Below are 12,500 nucleotides of genomic sequence, written 5' to 3'. Positions count from 1 at the left end.
GTAATCTCCATAGCCAATGTGGGGCTTGAACTCACAACCCTGAGGTCAAGAGTTACGTGCTCTGCTGACTGAGCCAGTCAGGGGCCCCTAAAATTATGTTTTCTTCAAGAAATTGAAGTCACATGGTAATTTTCTTTGGTGCTGCTTAAGTGAGCAATACACATACTGGAGAGAAAAGGAAGGCAACTTCCAAATGTTAGAGGGCCTTCACAGCTCTGCTCAGACTGCCTTCCTGCTAAAGTGTCCTTACGCCCCCTTTCTCACCCGCTGCCATCCCTGCTGTATGCTCCATGGCACCCTGTGTCTCCCCTAAGCTACCATTCACCTTGCTTTACAGCAATTCCTTTACTTGTCTATCTTCTTTCCTCAGCTACAAGCTCATTATGGGCAGGGACCATGGCGTGCCTTTGTCGGGGATGGCCCCCCAGCACCCAGCTCGTGGACGGGCATGTGACACACACTCAGTAACTCTTGAATGAATGGCCAAGAGCACGCATCTTTTTTCCAAATATAGTTCAAACTCCATCCTCTCCCTAAAGCCTCGAATTCTGCCCAAATTACTATCCCTCTTTCCTCTACCCTCCTATAGTAGAGCTCAAAAATTAAAAAAAAATTTTTTAAGTGCTTTTATTCTTTTGAGGAAGAAGGAAGGGAAAGAGTAATTGGGGAGGAAAGTGAAATCAATCTTTCAAATGACTAAGATCTTGATAGATTGAATCCCCACCTGGTTGTAAATATCATCAGATCTCAGTCGCCCAATGACCATACTGATGAAGGCTTCATTGATAGGCACTCTCCGGAAATAACTCTCAGGGTAGTTGGGTGGTCTTTTGGATCCTGGTTGGCTGGAATAACCTGTACTTCGTAGCAGTTTACAAATATCATCCATGTTTGAATCCGCAGAAGATCGAGCAGCGCTGAGCCACGTTCACAATGGGAAACAAAGGGCCAAACCACATGTTAGAAACTCAAAAGTCCAAAAGAGCAGATTTTCATTGTAACTTGACTTTATGTAGTTTTACATAAGACTTTTGGTCAATTTATATTCCTTAAGACTCACAACTGCATTTTCAAAAAGCCTGTTATAGCAAACTTATCAGATGGGGTTCTTACATGTATGTATAGTTAGTTCTACGTTGAGGTCCACAATCCCTTTCCTAAAATCTTTTGGGCTGGATTTGTTTCAGCATATGGCATTTTTCAAATATAAGAAATCAATATGGTGCGTAGATCATATACAACACTTCAGCAGGGTCTCAATTAGCATTACACGATCAACACACAATATTTCTGCAGCAGAATTTATGAATAGTTGTGCAAATGAGATAAATAAGGACTATTTGTAGCCTCCCATCTGCTCTGAGTAGGTTTCGACTACAAATGACTTCAGGTGAGATCAGGCGTTGCTGCCAAAGGGGTTACTATGCGCACGCGTGTGTGTACATATGCATGTATTTGAGAGCTCTCTGGATTTCAGAGTTGCAGATAATGAATGTGATCCAGTACTAACATTTCATAAGGTAAAAAATAATTTAAAAGACTACATCAACATGAAGTGAGATATGTAATAACTGTTGCTTTTTGTTTTTGTTTCTTGGCGAAGTGTACCTTCTACAGAGATCGAATCAAAACATTTGTGATTTTCAGGGTGGTGTGGAGTGATAATCCCTCAGGGAGGCTAGACTCAAAGAATCTTAGACTTGAGGATAACCTCCTATTTGATACAAGGATCCCCTTTCCCCAACTCTGACTTGGCGATTATTCGGGGTCACTTCAGTTAACGGGTCCCCACATTCTAATGAATTCACTGTTGTGCCCAGAAGAACAAAGATGGATTGTCCAAGCTGGGCTTGATGAGCAAATGCTTTTTTCTTCTTCTTTATGTTGTTTATTGTTTTTGGTTTTCCAGGTACTTTTGGAAATACAGATGAGGGCATTCAAAGTTTGTTTTTAAAAACATGGATGATAAAACACCTCATGGTCAAACTGACATGAATGGATTCCGCGTGCTGTGGACCCTCCCCTCACATACTGACAAAGTGAAGGAGGCAGGCTGGTGAAGCAGCCTGCGATGGAGTCACTGCTGACAGTGGTGCCAGGTGTCGTTGGAAAGCCCATGCCCCCAGCAATCCCTCTCTGCTGAGGATCTGTCCCTCTGTCCTATTTATTTTGTCCTAATTTGTAAGTTCGAGAATGTGAATTCTAGGGGTGCCTTGGGTGGCTCAGCCGGTTAAGCATCCGACTCTTGGTTTTGACTCAGGTCATGGTTCATGAGTTCGAGGCCCGTATCAAGCTCTGCGCTGACAGTGAGGAGCCTGCTTGGGATTCTCTCTCTGCCCCACCCCTGTGCGTGCTCTCAATCTCTCTCTCAAAAATAAATAAATAAATATTAAAAAAAAAAAAGGAATCTTAATCCTAGTCTTCATATCTTTGGCTCACATTGCTGATTCCTGCTTATCATTTACTATCTTGACCTTTTCACTTATTTATTTAAAGTTTATATATTTATTTTAAGAGAGAGAGCACACACATGCTGAAGAGGCAGAGGGAGAGAGAGAATTCCAAGCGGGCTGTGCCTGATGTAGGGCTCTAACTCACAAACCATGAGATCATGACCTGAGCTGAAATCACAAGTTGGTCACTTCACCAACTAAGCCGTCCAGGAGCCCCTTGACTTTTTCTTACATTGACTTTGTATCCAGATTTCGACTCACTCATTAACTCAGCACGCTGAAATCTGTGTGGTAGATACTGGAATTACAGAGCTTTAAGGTGGCTTCTGGTTAAAAGACCCCATCCCTTGAAGTCACAGCTCTGGACAGACATATGTAACACGTGATCACGATACATGCTGTTGTTTGTTTTGTTTCTACATACATACGGGTGAGAATTCACTTCCCACCCAACCCTGAGTAATAGCTTTCCAAAGTCATCAAACAAAAATGACAACAGAAAATTTATTCATGTCCCTACATCTACCAATGAGTAATATTTAAAAACTTAAAAAAAAAAAAAGTTCATTAGACTTCCAACATTCCCAAATTTACCTTTAAGATAAAGAAAATTCAGATTCCTTCTTCTTAAAAACTGAGGTACTATCGTGGACACAATGATCTAATAATCTAAAATTATTAGATCTAACGTATCTAATTAGAGATCTAACGTATCTCTAATAATCTAAAATTATGGTAATGACATAAAATATAGAGTAGTTACATTTCTCCACTACGTTCAGAAGAGATAAGAATCTCACGCCTTTCATCCTAGATCATAGCACTGCCGTTCACGACAAAGGTAGTATAGAAACTGACGCTGCATTTTAACCAATGGCAGTGTTTAGGGGGTGCAGCCTAGCCCTGTGATACCTGTATCGATAGTAGGACACCAGCATCCTCTCTCGGACTTCTCCTTCGATCTTTTGGTCGATGACCAGCAGCATGACTCCATATAAGTACAGCGCTTCGCACTATGAAGAGAGAAAGACAATGGCCAAACTCACAGGAGTCTATGTTCTTAGGGAATGAAGATGAGGGTTAAGAAGAATCATTTTGTTCCTGATCCTCCTCAAAGCTTCATATTACAAGGAGAAAGCAGACTTTCCCAAAGGGCTCTCACCTCTGTGCAGAACGGGCTTTGCAAAGTGTATGTGAAATAAATTTTAATTTGCAGTGATTACCTATCAATTGGCCTAATTTTGGTGATTTTGCTTGGGACCCCAAATGGAGTCCCAATATTACGAATACGTCTAAATCTTTTACTTATTTAACAAAGTTTTCCTAGGTGATTATTGTGTACTAGTTTCCAAGGCTAGAGGTCTGGGATGCAGAAGGTAAAGAAGATGCAGAGCTACACTAGGGAAGTTCACAATCTCTACATGATTTCTACTCACTTGTAATTCTGTTCAGAGTCTACTATGTTCTAATTTCAGATACTGTTGGTTAGAAGAGAACTGTCAGTTTATTTACTTCCCTTTAAAGAAGGGTGCTTTGTATGTCTTTGGGATTTATAGGAAAAAAAGTTGACATTCTTGACTCTATTTTAAATGGCTACTGTTACTTACTAGAAGTTGTTTTCCATCCTCATTGAGGAGCACAGTTTCTAAGGTTTGCTGAATATACACTCCTTCATTGAGATCATCTAGATACCTAGAAACGAAATCAAACCCCAGAGTAAGTTATCCGTTCTAATGAAAACTTGAACACTCGAAGACTTGAACTTGAAGAAGGAATATAATGATTTTTAAAAGCTAAGGCAAGATACCAGACATTCTGGCCTTCAAACAGCCTGTGGCCCTTCGTGATCTTTAAGAATGGACTTGTGAGATGGAACTCACAGTGATGAGGGCCACAGGTTGCTAATGCTGGCTATTCCAAGCAGAAAGAATAGTCCCTAGTCCTGATTTATGAATCATAAATACTTTAGAAATAATGTTATAAAAACATGAAATAGTTTAAAAGCTACTGAGTAATGAATTCTTAAGGGCTGAAAGGAAGAAAATACTGTGTAGTTAGGGATGAGAGAGAAGGCTATGGTTACTAATGCTATAAAAATAAGCTCCTTTTTCTCCACTTCTCCTATAGAAGGTACTAAAATATGATCATAAACTACAGGACTGAAGGCCATGTGGCTTAATACAGAGAACCACCTGATGGCTGCCAGTGGGGGCTGGGCAAAACGGGTGAAGGGGAGCGAGAGGTACAGGCTTCCAGTTATGGAGAGAGCGAGTCACAGAGGCGAAGGGCGCAGCACAGGAGTACAGCAGTGGTAATGTAAAAGCACTGCAGGGACACAGATGGTAGCATCTGTGGTGTCACTATGCTGCACACCTGAAGCTAATGTAACATTAGGCATCAACTATATGTCAATGAAAAAAAAAGAAAGAAAACCCTATGACGCAGTACAAACCAAGGTTGCCACACTGTTTCACCAGAGCAGAAAAGCATAGTAACACTCTAAAATACTAATGATGACAAGTGCCACCGGAAGGAAAAGGCAATTACGCACAGAAGAGGAACTCAGGCAGGTGCACACGCTCTAGCGCATTCCTTTTCCACTATTTACCATCGGAATAAGCTATTACTGAATTAGTCAATACCTGTTTAAGTCTACAATATATTTGTGCACACTTTGAAAGGCTAGGTAAAATCTGGTCACGATTTCTATGTTGTTCTCACGAAACTCTTCGTCTAAATCCTGCAGCTCCGGCTTAGCCTCCAGCTTGCTCTCGCATAACTCTGGACCCTACGAAGAAAAACACATTCATGTGAAACGTCAATAAAAGCATCCTGATTGGTAGCAATTTCTAAACAGGGTTCCTATGCCTGAAAAAGGGGTATCAGAGATTGAAAGCAGTAGCAACAGAAAGTAATGGAGATAACGGAAGCCTAGGTACAGAGTCCCCTTGAAAGGAACAAAGCTGGATTGTGACCGTGATTGGCAAGCTTTTAAGTGTGGGGTCCTTCACTGTGAAATATGTTATACCACAGTTATCTTTTTGAAAGTTTGATTATATTATGTCAGGGCTTCCACACCAAACCTTTATATTATTTTCATGTTAGCTAATGCTAAATTTGGTATAAAAGCTTTCCTCTTTAATTCTTTCTCTGTAATTACTCAGCCTCTCAGGGTCCCACGCTTCCCAGAGAAAGCAAGCTTTTGTAGGAAAGACAGTGCTAAAAATGCTACGGAGAAGGGTTACCTTAAAATAGCTGAAATCAAATATGATATCTCCATATTTCTGTAGATCGGCTCGGTCTTTAAATCTGAACACAGCAGGAATAAACTCTGAGAGCCTCAGAAGTTCAGCGATGATGGCATTGCCGCAGGAAACAATCCTTAGGATCGCCTGGCCACAGAGGTTGTTCTCAGCCAGGAAGTCCAACATCGTGCGGATGAGTGCCTGGCCAGGAGGAACGTTCCACTGGCTTCAGAGCTGGGGTCTGTCAATCATTAGATGAAACCGGATCTGCTGACAGATTGGCTGCTCCATTAAAGAACCTGTATCCCAAAAGAAAAGTATAAAAGAAATCTCCATTTTTAAAGGGAGCATATGTAACACATGCATAATATTTATTTTTCTCTCAAACTCACTTTAAAAAAAAGTTGAAACAAATGATGAGTTCCCACATGAGGGAAGGGCATTTATTGTCCACGTCTCTCAGTTTCCCATGTGGAAGGACTTTGCTAAATGAACATGAAACTAAATGGCCTTGTTTTCAATCCTCTATTCACTTCCCCCCATGAGAAGAGATCTGATGTAGCTGCAAGGACCCAGGGAGCATGTGCAGTTCCAATGTGCCCTCCATTGGGCACCGATTATTAAATTTTCCTCACAGGAGTTGTTTTACTTTTGCTAACACTTGTTTTACCTTTGGGAAAAGAGGACTGTGCCTCAAGTCTACTGGAATTAGGGGAGGGAACCACCTTGAAAAACGTGTTTCTCATTCGGCAAACATAGGGAGACCCTTGTTATCAAGGGTAAGACGTGCCTGAGAAATACTCCTGAGTGACTCTAAAGTTGGGACAAATATTTCATACTGAGTGGCGGAAAAATTTTGACTAGAAAGGTGTCTTGAAATGATGTCATTGAAACGTATGAAAGTAAGTTTCATACTCACCCACGATGGAGAGTAAAATTGCAACAACTATATACTAATTCAAGGAACACACCAAGAATGAGTTAAAAGTTGATTTTGCCAAATTGTGATTTTGATAATACATATCTTGTACTTCATAGCTGATTTTCATAGCATGAGCTTAGAAAAAGGTAATGTTTACAAAAAAAAAAGTTTCAAGCCAGCATTCATTTTTCCAAAGGCCTCTTCCAACTCTTTTTCAAATCATTACCTTTGGAAGTACTAATTTTGTCATCATTTTTGTTGTATTTCTCTCCTCTAATTGTTAATTTGGCTAGGTCATCGTTGGTCCGCTTCATGGAAGCCTGACTTATTTTTCAATTTCGTGAAGGCCTGTGTTCTTCCTAACATTTGCACGGGCACTGTGTCCTATCGACACATTAGCGTTAAGAAGACTGATCACCAAAAATAAGAATTCAGCCCAATAGATCCTTTAGTACATGAATATCTCTGAAAGAGAACTCATCTTATAAGTGGTCATTACAATTTTTATGTCCACGCCAATTTTTACGTTCACATGTCATCGTCTAGCTGCAGGGACTCAAAGAGCGAACAGTGAAAGGGTGAGGACCTCACTGAACACAGAAGCAGAATGTGGGAAGACTTTGGACAGGAGAGGGCTTCCTTTGCAGCCACAGCAAAACATTTCCCAACCCTTGTCACATGTTTTCAAAGTTCACTCGTGTTGAGCTACCTAGCGCAGTCATCTTTTGTGTAACCCTTAAAGCTTTTCTTTTTTCCTTTTGTAAGTCTCTTATTATTGACTTGATACTTATAAATGTCTTAAATTCCCAGAATGCTGTTGACTCTCCAACATTAACTCCCTCCCTTTTTTCCCTTTCTTCCTGTAGAGGACAGAACAGACGGATCTTTATTTTCTCACTGCCCCCAAAGCTAGGCTACACGTGTGACTCAATTTCGACTAGTTATCAGAGGCAATCTACGGTAGACCCGACAGGACATTTTTTCCCCCTCCTGTTACAAGGAGAGAAGCACACGAAGAGAAATTTCTCTCCTTCCTGTCTATACCTCTTCTTCTTGCCTTTGTTTTCAATTTTTTTTTAATGTTTTATTTATTTCTGAGAAAGACAGGTGCAGCATGAGCAGGGGAGAGTCAGAGAGAGAGGGAGACACAGAATCCAAAGCAGGCTCCAGGCTCTGAGCTAGCTTTCAGCACAGAACCTGATGTGGGGCTTGAACCCACGAACCGCGAGATCATGACCTGAGCCAAAGTTGGACACTCAACTGACTGAGCCACCCAGGCACCCCATCTTCTTCTTGCCTTTGAATGTGGTCCACTGAAAATGTCTTGCCTGAAGTTGCAATAGCCACCTTGAGACCATGAGGTGATGAGCCTAAGAGAAAAAAGTCCCCAAACCTGCAGATTGTGTTTAAGACTAAATTCTTGTCAATGTTACTGACTCATCGACTCACCTGTGGCACTACCTGTCTCTGTAATCCTTGTAAAATGACCTGTTTTCATGCTTTATCTACTGCTACTTGGCTTTTGGATTATTTGTAGGTGGAAGCATTCCTAATTATACAGATTCATTCATTCAACAAATGTGTATCCGGTGCTAGTGTATGCCAAGCACTGTTTTAGGACCTGAGGCTGTTGCAGTGAATAAAACTAAGTTCCTGCTCTCTCTCCTAAAGCCTGCATACTATTGGGAGTGGGGAAGAGACAATAAACAAATAAATACGTTATGTATCAGGCTGTGATCATGGCTGGGAAGAAAAAGCATGACAGAGAGGTGGCGTGTGTGCCATTCTACACAGTCTGTGAAGTCGTCTCTGATAAGATATTTGAGCAGGGACCAGAAGGAAGTGAGGCAGCAAGCAGTGAGGGTATCTGAGTGTGGTCAGAAGCACCTAAGACAGTCCCCGATGACCGCCACACCCTTATTCATGCCTGTGGAGGTCTCTTTCCTTGAGTGTGGCTTCCTGACTCCTCAAGAACAGAATATGGTAGATGTAAAAGATACCACTTCTGAGATTAGCTTGCAAAAAAACCCTGTGACCTCTGGATGGGGCACCCTCCCTAGCGTGTTTACTCTGGGGGAAAGCAAACTGTCATGTTGTGAGAGAGCCCAGTGATGAGGGCATGAGAGGCCTCCCAACAACCACTTGAATGAGTTTGAAAAGGGATTCCCCCCCACAACCCTGGCTGAGCCTTCAGATAAGATGACAGCTTCTATTCACAGCTAGACTGCTGCCTCAGCTGAAGGCACCCAGCTAAGCCACACCACTGATTCCCGACCACAGAGACTATAAGACGATAAGTGTTTTTTGTCGTAGCCACAAGGTGTTGGGGTAGTTTGTTATTTTACAGTGATGATCTGGGAGAAGGGCATTCCAGGCAGGGTTTACACTTAAATGCAGAGGCCCCAGGTCAGCAATGCGCTAGATATGCCCAAGGAACAGCAAAGCGGCTGATGTGGCTGCTGCAGAGTGAGCAAAGGACAGAGGCACAGAGCAGAAGAAGTGGATGGGGTTGGTCCAAGAGCAGGGATTGCTGAGAAGCCACTACAGTTGTCTAGAACTCTCTCCAATGAGGGTATCCTTTAATGCACATTAAGGCATAAATTATTAACAAGCCCTTTTGTTTTCTCATGATGTTTGCTAGGTAAGCCACGATGATCTCTAATACATTGAATTTCAGATACCTTCATTCCATTGTCTTTAAAGTAAACTCTACCCCCAGCATGGGGCTCCAACTCACCCCAAGATCAACAGTCACGTGCTCTACTGACTGAGCCAGCCAGGTGGCCCAATTTCACTCCATTTTTTTTGCACTGAATGGGTGTGGCTGAAAAAGTGAGACAAGGAAAAGGGGGAAATAATGGGGGAAGAAAAGAAAAGAAAAAGTCACTGATGTCCTCTGAACACTACCAAACTAACCCAGAAGGATCTGAGGTCTAAGGATACCAGGTCTAAGCAGGAGGAAACTCCAGACACAACTCCAAGGTGGGCAAGCTATGTTTAACTGCTGTAGCTGCGACCAGATTTTGCATAAGCCAGACAATGGGGCTGGGGAGAAAACATCTTTGAAGGAAAACACCATTACCTGCCTTCTTGCCTTCCCTCTCCCACTGAAAAACAAACAAACCCCAACGATGAACAGATATACTCAGCACCTGCATGCACATGGTCAGGTTAGCTTAGGCTTGGGATAATAACATAAATCAAGACTTTTGTGTATTTACTTCTTATTGTAATCCTTAAATCCTTACACTGTTGGCAACATTCAGGATCTTATTTGATTACAGTATTTGGTAAATACCCTGTAAAAACTTGCCCTAAAGAACAGAATCTAAGAACCAACGTTAAAGATGCCTAATCATGTTGCAGTGATCTCAGAAATAGGTGGCTTTTTAGAAGGTGTTAAGACTTAGTTGAGACTTTTTTAAAAAAATCACTCTAGAATGAGGTGCAAATAAACACTGCAGAAGAACCAATATTAAATCTTCTTTTCAGTGGTTCTTTCGGTGCTAGAGAGGAAGAGAATTCATAAAGACCGGTTTTTGTCAATATAAGCTGCATTACTATTTGGCATGAAATGAAACCAAGAGATCCCACTCAATTTCCTAATTTTCCTTTACAAGGCACCCAAAAAAAGTAGCTGTAACTTTGTTTTTAAGAATTTAGTATGGAACTGTGGCTTTCAGTTTGGAAAGCAATCCTAGACAAAGGACAACATGATTCAAAAATGCAGAATGGCATCATTATACCAATTACCCAATAAGCACAGAACTGAATTCTGAAGGAAATTAAAATTGTCCTGGGACAAACCGCTGTTTGCCCTACTCAGAGGACAAAAGAAGACAGGTCTATTTTTATCCTTTCATAAGATCTCAGTTCCATAAAAAGGAAGCATTGGTCTCCACCTATCCATTATCAGGAACAAAATATAATGGTTGTTGATCAAGATAAAAGTGACCGACAAATCTCTTCCAGAAAAGTTCTAAAATGAGCTTGATCGCTCTAGTCCCGTTCATAGATGCTGGAAAGGACAGGAGGAGAAACGGCAGGTGTTTCTGGTCGTGGGCAGAGCCAGTAAGACCCTCCCGTTCCTTTCCCCCGACTCTATGACCTATGTTGGAGGAAGCTCCGTGCACTGGAGTCAAGACACCCGGTTCCATTACCGGCTCTGTGACTTGATTTATGTTTTCGACCATGCGAACATAAACCAGTCAGGAGCCTCGGAACTGTTTTTTCGAAATGCAAAGAACTCTGGCATCAGCATGACACAGGCGAGGGAATTAAGGTGCAGAAAGGAACAATGACTTGCTCCAACTCGCAGCCCACGGCAGAACCAGAATTCAAACCCGGATCCATCAGACTTTACGAGACTTCGCGAACAACTCAGTTTTCTCGAGAGTAAATGGAGGAATAACACTGTCTACCCAGCACGGCTCCTGGAAACTTGGAAGGTGCAGATGCGGGCCGAGCAGCTGAACATCACTTCCAAAGCGCCCAGGCGGCGTGGAAAATTCTGTCCACCTAAGTGGAGATGGAGAGCCTGGACTGCAGCCCCGCCCCAGGAGGCCCCTCAGTCCTCCAAGCCGGGCTCCGCATAGAGACCGCACCCCACGCCGCAGAAGCCCCTTCTGCCAGCGCGGCCCGGCCAGGGGCTGGGGAGGGGCCGGGGGACCGAACCGAGAGCGCATCCAGCCCCGACTCACCTGTCACCCGGGCCGCTTCAGGCCGCACGTGCAGGGCGTGCGGTCACGGACTGGGTCGGCACCTGAGTCTCCACGCTGCCTCTCCGCACGCGTCCCCTTCTAGACGCAGCCGCCGATTACCAGCCCGCGAGACCCCCGCTTCCGCCTCTGGCTCCCCTCGTGGTCACATGACCAGAGGGGCGGAGAGCAGGGCGGGGCGTCATGTGACCGCTCGCCGGCGCGTGCTGATGACGCGAAAGCCCGCGCTCGCAGTTTCACCGTCTAGAGAAGGGAGTTGAGGAAGGAGTTGGGGTTCTGGTGTGGGCAGTCCGGGTGCAGCCGGAGAGAGCTGGGTCGGACATCCAGGTAAAGCAGAAGCGAGGGCTGGCGATGGCGAGGGTGGCGGGAGGTGTCGCCTCCCTCTCGGGCCCTCCGCGGGTGCCCTGAGCTGGGGTCCGTCCGCCTGGCTCACGGTCCTGGCTGTTTGCACGTCGATCAGTGAGGCTTGGGCAGGCTGCCCCCCTGCCCGAGACGCCATCTCTCCGTCCTTCCGCCCTGGTAGGGAACGGATCTCGAATTCTTCATGCAGATTAATCCGGTTGGAGCTGTCTTTAAAAGCGGGGCCTCGGATACCGAGTGAAGCGCCGGAGCGCCAGTGTATGGAGCACCCGTTTATGGCGAAACGGTGGTTGCTGCTATTGTTGTCGATCTCAGTTCTTGATGGATCGCCTGTGTTGTGTGAGGAGCTGTTTTACATGTAGAACGTGTCAGAGGTCTAGTTTAAGCTGCTGCCTGGGTGAGGGAGTGGCCATGTGAAGAAACAGTTGTGATGAGTTTTATAATAGAAGTGTGTGTGGGGGGAAGAAAGAGATAGTGGTAGCATGGGGGAGGGGCAAGCAATTGCTTGTGTGGATAGAAGATGTATCCTTGCATCTCGTAAAAGGAGACACAGCTCCAGCTGGATTCCTACAAGCCGCCATGGATTTAAAGGTCGACATAGTTTCTGTAAACTGTTTGCTTTGTGCCTATCACTGTGCTGTACAGAAAGATGAGAGAGGGAAACCTTTTTTTAATTAAAAAAAATTTTTTTTTGTTTTGTGTTGTTTTTTGAAAGACACAGAGGGGCGCCTGGGTGGTTCAGTTGGTTAAGCGTCCGACTTCGGCTCAGGTCATGATCTCACAGTTGGTGGGTTCGAGCCCC

General features: G+C 43.8%; 2 protein-coding genes across 5 annotated transcripts in view; one reads left to right on the top strand and one right to left on the bottom strand.

The window, feature by feature from the left end:
* WASHC5 (WASH complex subunit 5) overlaps positions 1-11,481 on the bottom strand; it is a 60,496-nt gene extending 49,015 nt beyond the window's left edge. For all 3 annotated transcript variants that reach the window (XM_077764229.1, XM_077764239.1, XM_077764247.1), the window contains exons 1-6: positions 11,321-11,481; positions 5,699-5,997; positions 5,096-5,241; positions 4,061-4,145; positions 3,366-3,466; positions 725-917 (exon numbers count right to left, since the gene is read on the bottom strand). In XM_077764229.1, the coding sequence (XP_077620355.1) occupies positions 725-917; positions 3,366-3,466; positions 4,061-4,145; positions 5,096-5,241; positions 5,699-5,884 (711 nt within the window). In that variant the 5' untranslated portion in view covers positions 5,885-5,997; positions 11,321-11,481. The remainder of the gene's footprint in view (positions 1-724; positions 918-3,365; positions 3,467-4,060; positions 4,146-5,095; positions 5,242-5,698; positions 5,998-11,320) is intronic.
* Positions 11,482-11,549: 68 nt separating this feature from the next.
* NSMCE2 (NSE2 SUMO ligase component of SMC5/6 complex) overlaps positions 11,550-12,500 on the top strand; it is a 214,929-nt gene continuing 213,978 nt past the window's right edge. Inside the window, exon 1 of one of the 2 annotated variants that reach the window (XM_077764218.1) lies at positions 11,550-11,665. The gene's annotated coding sequence lies outside the window, so the exon portion shown is untranslated. The remainder of the gene's footprint in view (positions 11,666-12,500) is intronic. The other variant, XM_077764221.1, reaches the window with a different exon arrangement.

This window comes from Crocuta crocuta, unplaced genomic scaffold (assembly GCF_008692635.1).
Source record: "Crocuta crocuta isolate KB4526 unplaced genomic scaffold, BGI_CrCroc_1.0 scaffold260, whole genome shotgun sequence".
Lineage (NCBI taxonomy): Eukaryota > Metazoa > Chordata > Mammalia > Carnivora > Hyaenidae > Crocuta > Crocuta crocuta.
The sequence above is the reverse complement of the archived record's forward strand: the minus strand, read 5'-3'. Positions and strand labels throughout refer to the sequence as shown.